This window comes from Diadema antillarum, unplaced genomic scaffold (genome assembly GCF_040938485.1).
Source record: "Diadema antillarum isolate AM-2024a unplaced genomic scaffold, OU_Dant_1.0 seq00001536_RagTag, whole genome shotgun sequence".
Lineage (NCBI taxonomy): Eukaryota > Metazoa > Echinodermata > Echinoidea > Diadematoida > Diadematidae > Diadema > Diadema antillarum.
The window spans coordinates 383,905-402,961 of NW_027272268.1; the positions used below are offsets into that span (position 1 = coordinate 383,905).

At 37.1% G+C, this 19,057-nt stretch overlaps 1 protein-coding gene and 1 long non-coding RNA gene across 2 annotated transcripts in view; both read left to right on the forward strand.

Annotated features, from left to right (window-relative positions):
* The first annotated feature begins 1,730 nt into the window (after window positions 1-1,730).
* On the forward strand, window positions 1,731-3,193 carry LOC139710473 (uncharacterized). Its single transcript, XR_011709463.1, has 3 exons — window positions 1,731-1,835; window positions 2,384-2,494; window positions 3,050-3,193. It is a non-coding gene; the product is annotated as an uncharacterized lncRNA (long non-coding RNA).
* Window positions 3,194-3,879: 686 nt separating this feature from the next.
* Window positions 3,880-19,057, forward strand: part of LOC139710504 (uncharacterized) — a 36,613-nt gene continuing 21,435 nt past the window's right edge. The window contains exons 1-12 of the mRNA XM_071622434.1: window positions 3,880-3,888; window positions 4,350-4,613; window positions 5,410-5,529; window positions 5,934-6,107; window positions 7,460-7,643; window positions 10,735-10,931; window positions 13,067-13,183; window positions 13,864-14,018; window positions 16,505-16,613; window positions 17,113-17,187; window positions 18,275-18,552; window positions 18,878-18,986. Coding sequence (XP_071478535.1) covers window positions 3,880-3,888; window positions 4,350-4,613; window positions 5,410-5,529; window positions 5,934-6,107; window positions 7,460-7,643; window positions 10,735-10,931; window positions 13,067-13,183; window positions 13,864-14,018; window positions 16,505-16,613; window positions 17,113-17,187; window positions 18,275-18,552; window positions 18,878-18,986 — 1,791 coding nt within the window. The remainder of the gene's footprint in view (window positions 3,889-4,349; window positions 4,614-5,409; window positions 5,530-5,933; window positions 6,108-7,459; window positions 7,644-10,734; window positions 10,932-13,066; window positions 13,184-13,863; window positions 14,019-16,504; window positions 16,614-17,112; window positions 17,188-18,274; window positions 18,553-18,877; window positions 18,987-19,057) is intronic.

The following is a 19,057-nucleotide window of genomic DNA, read 5'->3' on the forward strand; positions in this document are numbered from 1 at the left end:
TTCTGTGAGGCTAATCTACGAAGTCTCGCGCGTACAGAATGTCATTAGTACGCAAAAATGTGCGTGTCCGGTAATACCATGGTGTCCGGTGACACCATGCTTGCCCCTACAATTTGTCTCTGACATAGTTGCACAGAAGGATGAAATGTTTGCCCTTATTTGCAAATGTACGATATCAACTAAAGTTTCCCTGAGCAGTAGTGCATTCAATGAAGTACAATAACAACTGCTAGAAAACGTGTTTTCTATAAAATAATAATGATAATTTAATAAATTGTTCATGCATGGCCTTTGGATTGATATTATTGTGTGTATGTGTGTGTGTGTGTGTGTGTGTGTGTGTGTTTGTGTTTGTGTGTGTTTAGCTCCGGTAGAGAATGGGGAATTACTTACTGAGTCATGTCAACGTTGTACCACAGAAGAATGCTTGTCTTCCTATGAAATTAATGAATGAATGAATGTATGAATGAATGAACGGTAAATCAAGTGGAACACTTGAATAATTATTTATTATTATAGTTTTAGAATACGCATTTCAAAAAGTCTTTTCCTGATGAAACCAAGGTTTGGATCATTATTTCATATTAATGATATGACATATGAAGGCACAATTGCCAGCATTCGTTTTGAAAGTATGCGTTCCTGTTAATAATTTGTAACTCGTGTGAAACTGCAAAGCATTGCTTACAAAAAGTTATCTTGTTTTTATGATTTCCCGAAGTGTTTTTATAACATGGGTGTTGTTAGTGACATTGCCATACATTGAGAGATGATGTATGAGTTGAGAATAAACTCAAAACCTCATGGCAGTTTTTGCACTCCCTACAGAAATATAAAAGATTGAGCATTATATATAAAGATGGAATTATGTATTTAAACTTTTTTGAGATAGAATGTTTATACTGTACAATGCTACATGTACACCAGGTTTTAAATTTTACTGTAAACTTCATCTGTTTTACCCCCCCTTGTGTTACATCGTAATATTCAACAACTCTTTTGTTTAAGAATGAGTGTCAAATTTTCTTTCAGATCGTGTTTTTGTCGAGGATGAGACTACACAAGATGTGTATGAGGAAATTGCACAACCCATTGTGGAGTCAGCCATGGATGGCTATGATGGTAAGTTATATCATTCATAGATGACCAAGATAAAGAACCTGCAGCATTAGTTACAGAGTGTGTGCAGTTGTGGTATTCATGTTATAGATGATAAGCTGTTATTTGTTTCATGATACCATTCAAAGAGAAGCAGTTGAATCATTCCTTTTTTTGTGTGTGTTGAGATAAGTAAAATGATTCATTGTAAGTGCTCATGTCACAGATGAAAGGATGATGTATTAACGCTACTATTTTCTTTGATAATGTTGTGCAAAGGAGATGTTTTGCAGTTATCATAGTAATATGAAATGTTAAAAAAATGCCTGAAATCTGTCAAAGAATCCAAGACAGATCTTAATGCTCTGCAACATTCTCTGGTTTTAACTAGATTTGCTGTATTTGGGAGACTTCTTGTAAAAACATTTTCTAGACAATTGTTGTAGATATCTCTTTTTCACTCAAGCCTACAATGGTAGCCAGTTTATAGATGATTCATCAGTTACAAATGTTGTGAACATTTATACATCAAGCGGGTTCATAGCAATTTTGTGTCTCTTCTGTCTTTTATCTTTCATTTGTTTTCTCTAATTTCTTTCATACTTTTTTTTTCTGCAGGCACAATTTTTGCATACGGTCAGACTGCTAGTGGAAAGACTTACACTATGCAGGGAAATAACATGTGTCCAGGCATCATACCAAGCACAGTGCAGGAAATATTTGACACCATTGAAAATGTAAGATTTCAACAACAATGCTGTAATTTAGTCGTATATGAATTAAGTTGCATTTCATTGGCCTATAAATGTTTGTAATATCATTAAATGCATTTTTCTTGCCTCAGCAAATTTTGCCCTTAAGAAGGATGCTTTGAAAAACAAAAGGTCATTGGCAATAAACATTCAGAAGCAATTTCAGCAACTGAATTCAATGTATGTATGTAGAACTTTGGTTTTCTTTCTTTGAACATTAGTAAAGATTCCCCCTTTTTTTTTTTTTGAATGTTAAACTTAATTCTTCCTTGTATCTTATTTTTCCACTGCATGTAGTTATCTATTTGACCATAGAAATATGAGACAAATATATGACTGGTAAACCCTTGCATTCTCCTTGGATAGATTCAATTCATCATTGCTTTGTTACAGTCATGAATCAGCGCTTTAAGTTTCTATAATTATTTGATGTAGCATTTCTTTTTGCCCCATTAGTTCTAACATGGATCCATTGTTCTAACACAGACTTCAGAGTTCTCCAAGTTGTACTTGTTTATTTTGTTTTTTCTCAGACACCAGACAGAGAGTTTCTTCTCAGGGTTAGCTACCTCGAGCTGTACAATGAGTCACTGACAGATTTATTGTGCGATGAAAAAAAGCAGCTGAGTATTCGAGAAAACGGGGTATGTATAAGCTTTCTTGCTTCATATTTTTGCCATGCCACAAGTGTAATAGCAGTTCACAGACAATCTATATCATTTACAGCAAAACAAAGGTATGACGTTTGACATGCATGTGTGATTTAGCAGAGTTATTCATTCCTTTTCATTTGGTATCAATATTGAATACCCTAGGTATATCAAAATCTGTAAAGTAAATTCAAATGATGTGTTGAGTGCTGCATTTTATTTGTTGTGCATAGAGACTGCAGAAATCTCCTTGGTTTAAAGCTATAAAGTTAATGTGGTCTTTGTGAATGATTTCTATGATCTATATGGTTTTATGAAATATAAAAAGTGTTGTCCTCCAAGTTGACCTAATCTTTACAAGTTCTTGAATACTTCATGCAGTGTGATTCTGTGTGTAATAAAAGTGTAATAAAAGTGCAAATTACTATCAGCAGCGTGTATCACCGAGATGGCCACTATTTCATGACTTTAATAAGATGCTTGTCTACATGCTTTCCATTCACCTTGCCCAACTATGGTATTGTTCCTTTGTTTGCTAATACCATGTAGGAGAGAGTATACGTGAGTAACCTCACGGAGGAGGTCACTACAAGTATCGCCCAGATCCTGGGGTTGATGAAGAAAGGAGATGCCCGTCGCCATGTGGGGAGAACTAACATGAATGAACACAGCAGCAGGTCACACACAATCTTCTGCATGGTACGAATCTTTCAAATTAACAGTGATGTGCATATCATAACATCACATTTGGAGACATTTCAGTGCACTTTGTTGTTATGATGATACAGAATCTCAAAGATTAATATGATCAGTTTTGACATGAAAGAATTTTGACAAGTTTCAACTGTCAGTTTGCAATAAATACATGGTAGCACTGTTCTATGTTCTCTTGTTTAGATGTGCATGCACAATAAAACCTGGATTGAACAGATTACACAATGAAATATCTTTATTTTGACCACATAAATATGTGACTATCAACTCTGGTATTGAAAAAATAAACCACATTAGCAAAATATTATCCCTTTGCATATCTGAATTTGCTATAATTTCATTTCTTTCTGTCTTTCCTTGTGTTAAAAAAAAATGATTTGATTCCATTTTTTCATTCATAATGCTGTAGAAGCTGTAGAGTTATGAACCATACTTATTGACATCTGAGCTCTGCCTTTCTTGCATGATGTAATCATTTTTCTGATGTCATTGCAGATCATTGAGTCACGAGGACGAAGCCAAAAGGGACATTCAGTTGACGGTGCTGTCAAGGTGTCTCATCTGGTGTGTACAAGATAATGCCTTCCCTTACAGTCCATTGTCCCATGTTGCATGCTGATACGTGCACCATCTGAGTCTACAAGTAACAATTATACCCAATAAGAATGGAGGCTGTGAATTTTTAATTTGACATGGATATCATGACAGAGCAAAAATATACACGGCATAATTACCTCGAAGTTGAGGCAGAGTTGGGTATTTAAGATTGTGAGGCTATTTAGTTCACTGCCAATTGACAAGAAAGGATTTTGTTAAACTGAGGGGAAAACTCATTTATGATAAAAATGGATTGGCATCGATAGCGAGACAGTTGAGTGTTGAGCGTGCCTATTGACATTGTTAGTTTATGTTACTACTTTTTAATGTACATCTCAGACAGCAGATCACAGTTGTGCTGTTGCTGTCGTGTCATATGCTATCATTTTGAAAATTTGTTACTTTATTATGATGAAATAGAATGCTGTTATTCCACTGACTTCTTGCATACTTTGCAGGAAGTGTCAATACACTGCTTGTATAGTGCTAAACTCTGGCATTGATCTGACAGTGACATTGATGTTTATAACCTGACCAGAATCTGGTTGACCTGGCTGGTTCTGAGCGAGCCAATGAAACCAAAGCTGAAGGGGCCCGATTAAAAGAGGCCTGTATCATCAACCAATCCCTCTTCACCCTTGGCTCTGTCATCAACCGGCTCGCATCTGGGTCTGACTTCATCCCGTTCCGTGACTCCAAGCTGACACGGATTCTTCAGTCCTCACTTGGAGGCAACGCTAAGACTGCCATTATCTGCACCATCACTGCAGCCTCCCTGGAACAGACTCAGTCCACCTTGCAGGTAAGAAAAGCATTCTTTGCCTGTGATGGGATGTTGTAAATCTTGAAAGTTAATCGCCTGATTAAAGCCATGATCCATATTAAAAGTGTTCATTAAAACATATATTTGTGTTCTGCTTTTTATTCAAGATGATACCCCCAAAACAATTACGACAAATAAAGAACATGCGCATGATTACACAGAACATTTCCCAGAAGATTGAACATGTATGTTATGATTTGCATTTTGTCAAATGTTAGTCCTTACACATTCCATTATACTGACTCCAGGCTTTAAATTGGAATAGACTGCTGTAACCACAGGAGATTGTCAACAACTCCAACTCTTAATACCATATGAGAAAGACCAAAAAATTTCAGATTACCCAAACTTCATACTCTAATACATTTCCTGAACTTTGATCAAGCCTTGTATGATGGTATCAGATATGCCAACTGTTATGTTTTTCCATTGATTTACTGTTTTTTGTTTTTGCTAAAAATACAGGAGTTTCATCGAAAATATCATTTTTCTGTTATTGTTTTACACATGTCTATTGCAGGAAATTTATAAGTAATGATTTTCCATCAAAAAGTCACCTTTTCAGACCTCAGAATACTGCAATGCTGTTCATGAGATTGGCATCCCTGTTTTATGCTGTAGTGAGAGTGGAAATTTCTTTGACAGTAAAGTAAGTTCTGGTAAAGGCCAGTGGTCACAATGAAAGATGTATGAAGTACTAGATGGAGGTGGACTTGATTGCTCATTTCTTCCTACTCCAAATGTGAATGTTGTGTCTGTCTGTTCACTGATGCAGTTTGCTACGAGGGCAAAGACCATCAAGAACAAGCCAGTGATGAACGAGATCCTATCAGATGAAGCCCTGATGCAGCGCATGAAAACAGAGATTCAGGAGCTGAAGAAGAAACTAGAAGGGGTGAGCAAGATCAAACTAACTTCTTGATTTGTTTCATCATATTTCTCTCCATCTATCAGAATTCATACAAACATAAAATTCCTTTATCTGTTCCCGCTGAAATTGATAACTTCACTCAGGGTTCGAAAGTCGTAAAAGGTCGGAGCAAAACCTTGTATGGTTTTAAAATTATCTTTTAAAAAAAAAATCACAAGGGTGTTTGTTGATTCAAACCCCTCCCCCCTTCCAACCCAGCCCTTTTAGGGTTAAGAGAGAATGCATTTTTTTTTTTACATTCACTTTGTTATGTCCTTTTGTCATCCATTTTTCTTCTTCCGCCTTCTTGCATTCCCACTTTGTCTTCATTGCTTGTTGGTGTTTTTCTCTTACTCTCTCTCTCTGTCTGTTCTCTCTTGGTTATTCAGTACAAAGATCAGACCACAACAGCCCTGACAAACGGTGAGGTAGAGGCCCTTCTGTTGCAGGAGAAGGAGAAGGTGAAGGCAGAGGTCATGCAGGAGATGAACAAGAAACTAGATTACTTCAACAACCATCTTGTGGTGTCCAAAGGTGGAACCCAACCAAAACTCAAGAGGAAGGTGGGTGGACATACCCAGGATTCCAGGAAATAGTTTCTCAAAATCGCCGTTTACTCAACAGAGTTCCTACCGGCTCTAAAGTGATCTTGACATTCTGGGCTGGAGTAATAAGCTATATGATATTCTACATATCCTGGGCTCAACATTAACAGTGGCTTGGGGCCACTGAAAATTGATGCCAGGCAACCAAACCTCCAAAAAGGTTATCTTTTCACCGTTTTGGTGATCGAACTGGGCAGCTAAAATTCTAAGTGGATTGTTGTGTTTTTTATTTTGGGCCACCAACATTTTGAATTCAAAGATTTTAGTGGCCGTAACAGGCCACCAAATAAAAAAGTTAGTGTCTAGCTTTGATGCCCTATGTAGATGTGTCTTTGTCAGATCTGTGGATATGTATTGTAATGGTATATTTTCTTCACAGTTAAAAGTGGTAAGAGTAACTTGGCTTAATCCTAACTTACGGCCCCCCTTCAGATCTCGGCCGTTGATCGCGCGATCGCCGTAAAATTTTGCATGAATATAAAGCCAGATGTAATCTACAAGACTGTTAAGTTAGATTTTCAAAAAATTTGCATTTTCTATTTTAAATCAATGAATTATGCAAATATATGCAAAAAACTCGTTTTCGTCTGTAATTGGCTTATAAAAGCTTATGGAATGCTGATTTTTGGTGTAGATATTCCTAGTGACATTCTAAACATTTGTGCGTAAAAAAAAAGTTCAGTATCAAAATTAATTTCTTATGTTTTTATTGTTTTATCGATTCTTTATGTATTTCTTTGTTTTTTCAAACTTTTGTTTTTGTTGTTTTTTCAGCAGAATTTGTCACACACATTTTTTGAAGCATAATCATACTAAAATAAATTGATTTCAGCCATTAAAATTAAAAATATGAATCTTTATATGAATTAATTGAAAAAACACAATTTGTATTGACTTTGTACACAAAATCACGTTTTTGAGCAATTTTGGGGTTGACGAAAGTTTTTTGAAGGGGTGTAGCTTCGGAACAGTATGCCTGGGTGCAACAAATTTGGTCTCAAAAGTTGCGCGAGACTTGAAAGTAAAAAGTCAGCGAACGGCGAGGTCAAAAAATTTTGTGCGCCGGAATGGTCGCGGAATTCATCGAGTGGGGGGGCCATTATGGCCCCCCCCCTCCCCCCCGGTAAGTTAGGGCTAATGCAGAAATCTGTTGCGAGTTATTCCCCTTTATGTTTATTTCTCAAATTAATTGCAAAGCATACCCTGATATATTAAATTCACCCTGGTAGTAGATATCACAGTTCGCAAGAAATGAGAATGTAGCAGTAAATGGCTTATACTTCATACTTTTGAACTTTACTTCTCCGCAGGCCCGTAGGGAGACATGGTGCCCTGGCATGCGCAAGGGCGTGTTCATGTCCCCAGGTCCCATGACACGGCGAGCCATGGGTGGTCCGTCATCAGTGGATGTCTCCATGCTGTCTCTCCCAGGGTCTGTGAACATGAGCCAGTCTTCTGTGGACAGTAATAGTCCCAGCTCCATCAGCAGCAGTGGTGAGATATGCATTCTCTTTCCACTCTCAGAGACATTTTTGTTCTTGTTTCAATAGTACATGTCATGGAGATATCTACTTGCAAAATAAATTGCACTGAACAGTACAGATGTCAAATACAAACATGTGGGACTACTCCACTACATAACCTTGCGATTTGACATGGCGATGAACGAAGTTCAAAGTCAACCTTCTGAATTATGGTTTGAAAACTATATATTTCTGTCAACTACTAATTGTGGACCTCATTACTTTCTTTCCAGATATTAGAAATGCGAAATTACAACTCATAGAAGGGTTATTTGAATGAGTACAATTACACTCATTACTCACATACTTTTTAATGTCATGGAATTTTGAGCAACGTGACATTAACAGATACTACTTCAAAGCAAGCATCCATTGCAGCTCAGGCACAAATGCACAGTAGCTGTAAGTTATTGTAATAGTAGTAATACCTTTGCATAATTGCATTGATTTATGTTTCATTACAGAGCATCAACCTGGCAAAAAAAAAAAAAAAAATACACAAATGTCTTTTTGCAAAAGGACATGTATTTGCAATTTTTTTGCCAGGTTGGTGCAGACTCCTGTAATGAAAAACCTGAATTGTGAAATATATTTTTGAGTGGTCTACCTGTCATACAGCAAACACAAAGTCATTCCCTGGCAGTACCTGTTGATCTTCAAGGTCCCTAGACAGCTAGCTGATATTTGAGCACAATTTTTTTAATTTGACTGTCATAATATTACTTGGAAGATGCAAAGTATTGATGTTCTTGTACACTCAAGAAGAATTTAAGTTACAGGGTATTGAGGTTAAAGGCATAATTTACCATTTGCAGATGAAATAAAACACACAGCATTAGTGCTTTAAAATAGTTCTAAAATGTGAGTCAGGGATAGAAACAACCACTGTAAAAATTTGAATCTGTATAATCGATGTTAGATATTGTGAGATAAACAAAATGTGAACAATAGTTATAATAAGAATGTTTCCAGACTGAACCGTCTACAGTTACAGTTTATTGAGATAAACACTGATATCTCCTTATATTTTAGGCTTTATTGCGAAAATCTTATATGGTAGGATGTTTTGTGACACGACAGGCCTACACATATTCATCAAATGTGATATCTTTAACATTTTTGAAATCACTGCTCCCAAAGGTAAACAGGACCTTTAATTTTGAACAATTAGGCCAGCGGAGTATGGTTTTAAGGTGGTCATTGCATGGAGGTTCTTGCTTGACCCTAAATGTTAGGAGTGTTCTTGCTCACATACTGTACTGCTTTGCGCATAGCACAGGGTAATAATTCTTGGTAATGTACCAGTTGGCCATTCTTTTTTGTTTACCTGCACATAATTTGTTTCCATTGACATTTTGATCCTCACAACTGTAGTTTTAATTATGGTTCACATGATTCTTATCAAATATGAATTATATTTCTCCTTGCTGTCATTTCATGTCGTGCTGGTCAATTGCATTATTGGTAAGCATAATCTGTATGTCACTTGCTTTTACCAAATTCCTTTGTTGTGCTAATGTGAATGCCAAGTGTTCTGGAGAATATGTCTTGTTTGATGTGCTGCAATGTAGTATATAATGTCTACTGTTTATGTGCTTTGCAATCCTACCTTGATTTGATATTTATTTGCTGTAGTAGAGCTCATGTTAGCATTAGATGCATGCAGTAGTTTGGTTGAAGGAAACAAAGTCGTCCTCAAGTCACCATCATTTCTGATTTCAAAATTTAGGGTTTCATTACCTGTTATATTTTGGTGAACGAAACTCACAATCAAAATCATATATGTTTTCATCACACCAGAATGATTTCCCATCAAACCCTCCAAGTAGAAGCTACTCTTATGGCCTGCATCTAAATACAAAATACTTTAGGGGATTGTCAGTTTCTCATGAGCAGCAGCTCTTTGATGGTTACCAAGTTAAGGGCTGGCATGACTAAAGATAATATGCAACTTATCCATGAACACTGAAGCTTGAAATTGCCTTTGTTCTGTGTGGTTTTTTTAATAACTTATCTCCTGTGTCTGTTAACCCTAATCCCGCCGGGTATTTTGAGGGACTTGAAACCACAAGGGGGGGGGGGGGGGGGGGGGGCTTTTTGGCCTCCCCTTCAGATCTCGGTGGTGGATCGCTCGATCTTTTGGCTTATAAATAAAAAAATAAAGCTCCAAGACTTCTAATTTTTGGTGAACATATTCTTTTCAATATCCTCAACAATAATATTGAAGCAAAAATTTGGCTTCATGATTATTTCTTATGTATTTTATTGTTTATTGAATTTCTTATGTATTCCTTTGTTTTTCCTTTTTGTTTTTGTTTTTCATCAAAATTTGTCGCAGAAACTTTTTAATGCATTATTAGGCTAAAATAAATCATTATCAGCCATTGAAAGTAAAAATATTCATTTTTATATGAATTTATATGAATTTATATGATTTACATTACACATAATCATGTTTTTGAGCAATTTTTGGGTCGACGGATTTTTTTCAAAGGGGCGTGGCTTCAAAATGGTATGCCCGGGAGCGACAAATTTGGTCTTAAAAGTTACGCGATACTTGAAAGAAAAAAGTCATAAATGTCGCGGCGAGAGCATCACGTGTTGCGGAATAATGGAATAATCACGAATAAAAACGTCGAGGGGGGAGGGGGTTTGGGCCCCCCCAGTCGGAATAGGGTTAAATGTAGTGCTTTTTGCTGTTATGATATTACTCACTCTTTTATTCTTATGTTGCAGCCCTCCTTAACTGCTTCAGCTTGAACCTGTTTTTACTAACTTGTTAATGAGTGTTTGTTTATCGCAACTTTTGTAATTTCTTTACTCTCACCTTTTTGAATGGAAAAAGTGAATACGTCATAATGTTTTGATAGACTATTGTGACTTTTGTATTACTTTATCCTGAACACAGCAATGATCAGAATTTTCCCCTGAGAAGTCTAATGCCAATTTGCAAGAATACCTTACCTGTGCAATAATATTTAGTAAACGACATTGGTTGTTTTTCAGTGGCAACAGTCAATAAAGTGACTAATGGATTGGCTAAACATTCTTTCTTAATGCAGAATTCAACGAAGAAGCCTCCCACAATTTTCGGCATGAAATACTGTCGTCCAGTGAAGGTGTTGACATTGATCCTTTTGACCTTGACCTTGGGCAACCGTCCAAGCCAAAGCGGAGGAGGGCTAATGTTCGCTTTGCTGAAGATGTGGAGAAATTTATGTCTGAGGAGTACTCTAGGGATGCAGCCAGCCAAACAGATGTAAGTCAAAGAGGACAAATTATTTATTGGAATGTCATGATGTTCTGGCATTGATCCTTATGTCTGCACATGTGACCCAGAAGGGTTCATTACTATAGCCTTTACATGATTGTAAGCTCCTTTGTGTGTGTGTGTGTGTGTGTGTGTGTGTGTGTGTGTGTGTGTGTGTGATATGGTGAAGTGAAGTATGATTTCAGTGATAAGGAAATTAGAAATTTATTTATTAGACCTAGAAGTACGACTTTACTTAGTAAACATAGGGAATTTCAATTTAAGTTGTTACATGGGGTGATATATACAAGGGAACATTTGTTCAAGTTCGGTTTTGTGAATGATAATCTGTGTTCTTATTGTGAAATGGAAAGGGAAACTTATTCACATATATTTTTTGATAGTGTGAAAGTAAAGCCGATATGGCAGTTTCTTACTGAGTATTATGATTTAGTTGAGTTAGAAGGATTCGAATGGAGAGATATTTTCTTGGGTTTATGGGGTAGTTCAAATCGAATCAAATGTGTGAATGCTTTGATAATTTTGATGAAAATTGTAATATTTCGGTCAAGAGAACAAAATAAGCTACCCAAGAGGTCAAAGATAAAGAAATTTGTTTCGGAATTGATAGAGGAGGAAAAGAACGTTGCGGTGAAAGCAGGTAAGTTTGGGTTTCATTTGCAAAAATGGGAGCAGTTTAAACTTTCATAGAGAGTGTTTTTTGTTTTTTGTTTTTTTTCTCATTGATTTATCCTCATTGTTGGCTGGGGATAGGTGCCCACATTGATAGTATGAATTATATATGTTGTTTTTTTTTTTTTTATCTTTCTTCCCCCACGTCAGATGTATGGTCAGTTTCGGTTTGTGTCATATTAATGCTTAGGAATCAGTATGCATCAGCATTATGGTGGTCACTTTTTTTTTTCTTTCTTTCCCATGTCAAACGTTTAGTTAACTTTGGTTTTTGGTGTGTGTTTAACTGTCTAGGAAACAGGTAACCATGATACCACATGTATGTAGTGTGATTGGTGTGCAAGTGTTGGTGTTTGTGAGTGCGCACTTGTGGGTATGTTTGTTTTTGTTTTTTGTTGATGTTTTGTGTATATATGGGTGTGTGTGTTGAGGGAAAGTTACCAGGAAAGGGGGGGGGGGGGGAGTATGTTAGTGGGGAAGTAAGTGGGGATGGTCGGGGTTAGGTAGATGTAGTTAGGTAATAGAGTAATGGTTAAGGGGTTAGGCAGGAATATGGTTTGTTTTGATAATATACACATATGGTTATTTTGTTTTGTACGGGGGGAGGGCGTAGGTTGATAGGTTGAATAAAAATGATGAGTTTTGTTCGGTTAATTTAAGCATGCTTTTTGTACGACAAGTTTTGGGAAATGCTGTATTCTCAAGAGAGGGTAAGATAATTTTGGTAATGAAGCGGATATTGAGTAATCTGATCAAGTTGATCAAGACATTTTTTCACTTTTAAGAGTTATACTTCATCTGATATATTTATGTATATGGCGTGTGCTCTGCAAATAAAAGGAAAAGAAAAGGAAGTTATGTTTAAAAAAATGATTTAGTAGCACAATTCTTTTTGGGTATGTGTGTAGTAAGGCACATTTGGATGGGCTGATCAAAATAGCTTTTTCTGAGAGTTATGCAGAATTTCATGTCATTTTTCTTATAAAAACATAGTATGATTTGGAAAAAAAACCTCTCAAATATAATGTACTTGAAAAATGATTCAGCAGCATAAGTTTTTGTTGTTGGTAATATTGATTTTATTGTTAATATGGATTTGATATTGAATGGAACTCAAATAAAGAATATCATAAAACAAAAAAAAGTGTGTGTGTGTGTGTGTGTGTGAGTGCGTGCTTCATTTTACTTGCATCTCCAATGAATTATTTGGCAATTGTGTATGGCATCAGTACACCTGAGCTATTCAAGACCTTCTCTTTGAAGTTCTTTCAGATACTACTCCATGCTTGCATTCTTATTTCTTTTTCCTGAAAAGACGAATGAAAGGAAATCAGATGCTGTATCATATCACTCAGAAAATTTTAATCACATTCTATATCACACATTATTGCATTCTTGAAAAAATTTTGATGTTAGTATGCCTCATTGTGTGTGTGTTTGTGTTTGTTTAGCCTGTTGAAGCTGCAACTCCAGAAGCCAAGTCAGAAGAAGATGAGGATCTCCAGCAAGCCTTTGATGATGCCATGAGCGAACTCATTAGCAAAGATTCAGAAATCAATGAAATGAAGGTACTATCTTTTATGTCAGATTTCTATTTGAACTTTCAGGGAAAAGAGGTGTTAGAGACATCAAAGAAGGGATATTTGTTCCATTTTTACCACCCTATACTGAGTAAAAAGTGGAATAATGGGTAGGTTGGTGGTGCAAAGACTGCAGCATGAAAGAAAAAAAGAAAACATTGTAATAAAACCATGCAAAAGTATCAATTCGTCTTACGTTAATGACTTCTGTTCAATATCTGCTTTGAGCTTTGAATATAATCTGACACACCCAATTAGAAAAGAAGTTCACAAGTACTTTGTCGTGTGTGCTACCGAAAAACAGTTTTATCAACAGTACGATATCTACTAAGTGTAGACATTTTGACCAATTACAGACAAAATTGTCACAGGTGTCTCAGGTCATGTTATTCATAGAGACATGGCAAGTGTGTGTGAGGGGGGGGGGGGGGAGGGGAGTAGTACAATTGTTCATTTCTGTTACCTGTATTTTACTAACAAAGTGTAAGAACCATTGATTCTCACAGACTACTTGAAGTAATTGTGGCTGAAGAGTGTTAAGAAAAAAAAGAGTTCATGAGAACTCCAGCAGGCAGCAGCTAAAGTGGAGGAATGTATCACAGTGATGGTAAAAGTGTCATCATAGGGCATAGATTTTAATACATGCTTCCTCACATGGCTTCTGGCAGGCTGCAGTGTCCCAATCTGAGCAGCAGCTGCTGGAGGCACTGACTGCCCTGGAGACAACCCAGAAGGAGAAGGAGCAGCTGCAAGAGAGGCTGGAGTCTCGAGAAACCATTGAGTTTGAGGACAATGATGTACTTTCGGCCGATATCAACAAACTGTGAGTAACATTATAAAGGAGCTTGACCTAAAAGTGACACTGCCATATCGTCCATTCCATCACATTTCCCTCTGATGCATTGCATGCTTATGTTGTGTGATGCATCATCATGAAAGTGGCATACTTTTGACAAAATAGTCTTTGTTTTTTGGCAGATATGAATTTGTCATATGCTAAGCTCTAAATTGATACATTTGGGGCATTTGTCCTTCTTCATTACAAGAAATATATTTTAGAAAAGAATTAAAAGTTAGAAAACTGTAAAGGTCATAGTGCCAAAGCCAACTTCATGCATATTTTCTTCTGTTAATGATCTCTGACTTCATATGGGTTACATGATGATGCACCAGATATGATAATACTTTGCTTTAATTTCTTGAAAGGCATTGATTAATACATTTTTTGGTCCCCGCCGAACGAGTTCGAGCAGGGGACTATGAAACGGGCTCCGTACGTGTGTGTGTCCGTGTGTCCGTCCGTCCGTCTGTGTGTGCGTCTGTGTGTGATCAAAATGTTCAATTTGCTACTTCTCTTCCATTTATGAACCAATTTTGAGCACTACATGGGAGCTTTGAAACTTCTACACAGAATTTCAGTTGTGACCTTTGACCTTGACCGTTGACCTATATTGTACATTTTGCTTCAAAATGCTACTCCTTCGCCATTTCTAACCCGATTTTGATTCCGTTTGCTTTATGTGATGGCACTAGGTGAGGGCTTCAAAACTTGTACACAGAATTTTGACCTTTGACTTCTTTGACCTTTGACCTTGATTTTTGACCTCTATTGTACATTGGCTACAAAATGCTACTCCTTCGCCATTTCTAACCCGATTTCGATTCTGTTTGCTTTATGTGATGGCACTAGGTGAGAGCTTCAAAACTTCAACACAGAATTTTGACCATTGACTTCTTTGACCTTTGACCTTGATTTTTTACCTGTATTGTACATTTTGCTACAAAATGCTACTCCTTCGTCATTTATAACCCGATTTCGATTCCGTTTGCTTTATGTGATGGCACTAGGTGAGAGCTTCAAAACTTCTACACAGAATTTTGACCTTTGACTTCTTTGACCTTTGACCTTGATTTTTTACGTATATTGTACATTGGCTACAAAATGCTACTCCTTCGCCATTTCTAACCCGATTTCGATTCCGTTTGCTTTATGTGATGGCACTAGGTGAGAGCTTCAAAATTTGTACACAGAATTTTGACTGTTGACTTCTTTGACCTTTGACCTTGATTTTTGACCTGTATAGTACATTTTGCTACAAAATGCTACTCCGTCGCCATTTCTAACCCGATTTCACTTCTGTTTGCTTTATGTGATGGCACTAGGTGAGGGCTTCAAAACTTGTACACAGAATTTTGACCTTTGATTTCTTTGACCTTTGACCTTGATTTTTGACCTATATTGGACATTGGCTACAAAATGCTACTCCTTCGCCATTTCTAACCCGATTTTGATTCCGTTTCCTTTATGTGATGGCACTAGGTGAGAGCTTCAAAACTTGTACACAGAATTTTGACCTTTGACTTCTTTGACCTTTGACCTAAGTGATTTTTGACCTGTATTGTACATTTTGCTACAAAATGCTACTCCTTCGCCATTTGTAACCCGATTTCGCCTCCGTTTGCTTTATGTGATGGCACTAGGTGAGGGCTTCAAAACTTCTACACAGAATTTTGACCTTTGACTTCTTTGACCTTTGACCTTGATTTTTTGCGTATATTGTATGTACATTGGCTACAAAATGCTACTCCTTCGCCATTTCTAACCCGATTTCGATTCCGTTTGCTTTATGTGATGGCACTAGGTGAGAGCTTCAAAATTTCTACACAGAATTTTGACCGTTGACTTCTTTGACCTTTGACCTTGATTTTTGACCTATATTGAACATTGGCTACAAAATGCTACTCCTTCGCCATTTCTAACCCGATTTCGATTCCGTTTGCTTTATGTGATGGCACTAGGTGAGAGCTTCAAAACTTGTACACAGAATTTTGACCTTTGACTTCTTTGACCTTTGACCTAAGTGATTTTTGACCTGTATTGTACATTTTGCTACAAAATGCTACTCCTTTGCCATTTGTAACCCGATTTCACCTCCGTTTGCTTTATGTGATGGCACTAAGTGAGGGCTTCAAAACTTCTACACAGAATTTTGACCTTTGACTTCTTTGACCTTTGACCTTGATTTTTGACCTATATTGTACATTGGCTACAAATGCTACTCCTTTGCCATTTCTAACCCGATTTTGCTTCCGTTTGCTTTATGTGATGGCACTAGGTGAGGGCTTCAAAACTTCTACACAGAATTTTGACCATTGACTTCTTTGACCTTTGACCTTGATTTTTTTACGTATATTGTACATTTTGCTACTAAATGTTACTTCCGGCGGGGACATATATTATGCACCGCGTAATTTCTACTTTTCCTTGCTTTTAATGTTCCTGTTCACATTCTGTCTCTTTATGAGCAGGAAGGAGGAGCTGGCACAAGCCAAGTCTGAGCTCAAACAAAAGACGGAAGAGTTCATTGAGCTTCAGGAGTTCACACGTCTGGAAGGAACCACCCAGAAGGATCAAGAGGTAACACTTGAGATTTCATCAGATGACTGTAGGTAGTATCAGTTAAAAGGCGTAAACATATGATTGGAACAAGATACATACCCAACGTATTTGTGCAGAACATTGAATTGTATCACCAGCTAGAAATGTTATGTCGAAGAAAAACATTGTGATACAAAGACCTGGGCCCGTTTCATAAAACTTGTTATCAGTGACAAGTTGTCATAGTTGTTATAAGCTACTGGAATCCTTGCATCTGATTGGCTAAGAGCAAATTTGTCTCAGAAATGTGGCAGTTGTCACTGATAACAAGTTTTATGAAATGGGACCGTGGTAAAAGTTTAGTCAGTGATTGGAAAGTAAGAATCAATGAATGGAATAGAATGGAATATCTGATTGGCATTACTAATATGTATACTCTGTATAATGTCGACACCTTTCTCATACTCAGTTGACCAAAATGTCTCCTTAGTGATGGAAACCAATATATTATTTTGTCCTTTTATATTCTCCCTCTTAGATCCAGTACCAGCATGAAATTGAGAGGTTGCACCAACTAATTAGCCTGGGTGAACAAGCAAGCAAAGAGATAGAGGCAAGTGTGTCATTATTGAGCTGATGTCATGTACAGCTGGCATTGGGATAAAATAAAAGATGATAAGATAGCACCTCTTAACTTGCTGGAATGGCAGCTATCCACATCAACAGCCAATCAGGAAGCTGGATTTTTGTCATTACCATGACAATTGCCATTCCAGCAAGATTTGTCATCATATCAACCCTTTATGAAATGGGGCCCAGATTATTGACCAGTTCCACAATTAATAACTTGTCACAGTAACAGGTGGTTGCTATCTATGAATCATATCATATTTTCAGAACTTGAATTTGATGGTAGCTCAAGTGCACCTAGTTAGCCAGATTTGACTGGAAAATGTGAGGAAATTACCCATGCCAAATGGTATTGTCATCACTATGTTCTTCTTTTTTTAAAGGGAACGCAAACCCAAAAAGCAATGTGGATTGAGTGAAAGCGGCAACATTAGTAGAACACATCAGTGAAAGTTTGAAGAAAATCGGACAATCGATGCAAAAGTTATGAATTTTCAAAGTTTTTGTATTGGAACCGCTGGATGAGGAGACTACTAGAGGTTATGACGTATGAGTGGACAACAATATAAACAAAATATAAAGAAAATTCCACAAAAACTCAGTTTTCATGAAAATTACAAATTCCATCAACTTGATACTGACATAATGTTAAGGGTAGCAATTATTCCCCCTGCTTTCTGAAAGCGGTTAGTCAAGTGCCCTTTCATAAGGCTAGAAAAGTGAATTTTTGTTGAATTTCCTTTATATTTTCTTTGTACTGTTGTCCACTCATACGTCATAACCTCTTGTAGTCTCCTCATCCAGCGGTTCCAACACCAAAACTTTAAAAATTCATAACTTTTGCATCGATTGCCCGATTTTCCTCAAACTTTCACTGATGTGTTCTACCAATGTTGCTGCTTTCACTCAATCCACATTGCTCTTTGGGTTTACGTTCCCTTTAAGAGTTAGAATGTGCAGTATCTGACACATTAACAAGAATGAAGGGAGCATGCCATGTTTGATGTAGTTCTCCAGTAATGATTTGAAGAGCAAGTGACATAGGTTGGTTGTATCTTTATTGATATCAGGACAAGATGAAAGCCCAACTCACTCAAGCACAGAATGAGAAGACAGATGTAGAGTATCAGCTGAGCATGGACAGAGAACGCAACAAGTCCATGATCTCCGAACTTCGTCAGCAGCTGCAAGAAGCCTACGACAAGCTGTCCGGCATGGAGGGACGGACAGTCATAGAGGACCTTCAGAAAGGGATGGAGGCAGAGAAAGAAAAGGTGGCAGAGTCCGAGAGAAAATTAGCTGCTATGAAGGAAGAAATGGACAAACTGCAAGAACTGGCTGCGGCAAGGCAAGAACCTTGACTTATTTCAGTGTTTAAATGTGAGATGCGATTGGTAAATTTGTCACTGTACATAAGACTTTAATTCCTGTCCCTGTCAAACCCATTTAGATTAAGTGTTGGTGTTCTATATATAAGTAAACCATGAAAAATCTTTACCTTCAATTTGCTATAGCCTTTTGCGCATGTATAGGATAAATGGCCCATGGATTTGATAATGATGTTGGAACCAATACAGTGCACATGGTTACAATTTCTCTAGTTTCACTAAAACTAAATGTGAACTTATCAGTATAACTCATCTGTCTCTATAATGCCCGTGGTTGTGTTTCAGGTCAGCTGAATTTGATGCAGTGAAGTGTGAACTCTCCCAGAAGTCAGAGGAAGTCAGAAAGGTACAGGAACTCATGACACTGGAGAGCTCTATGCTGAAGGAACAAGAGGTAAATTGGCAATTACAGTTTGATATTGGCCTACAGTTGATGGCTGAAACTGAAAAGGCTGATCTCTCTCT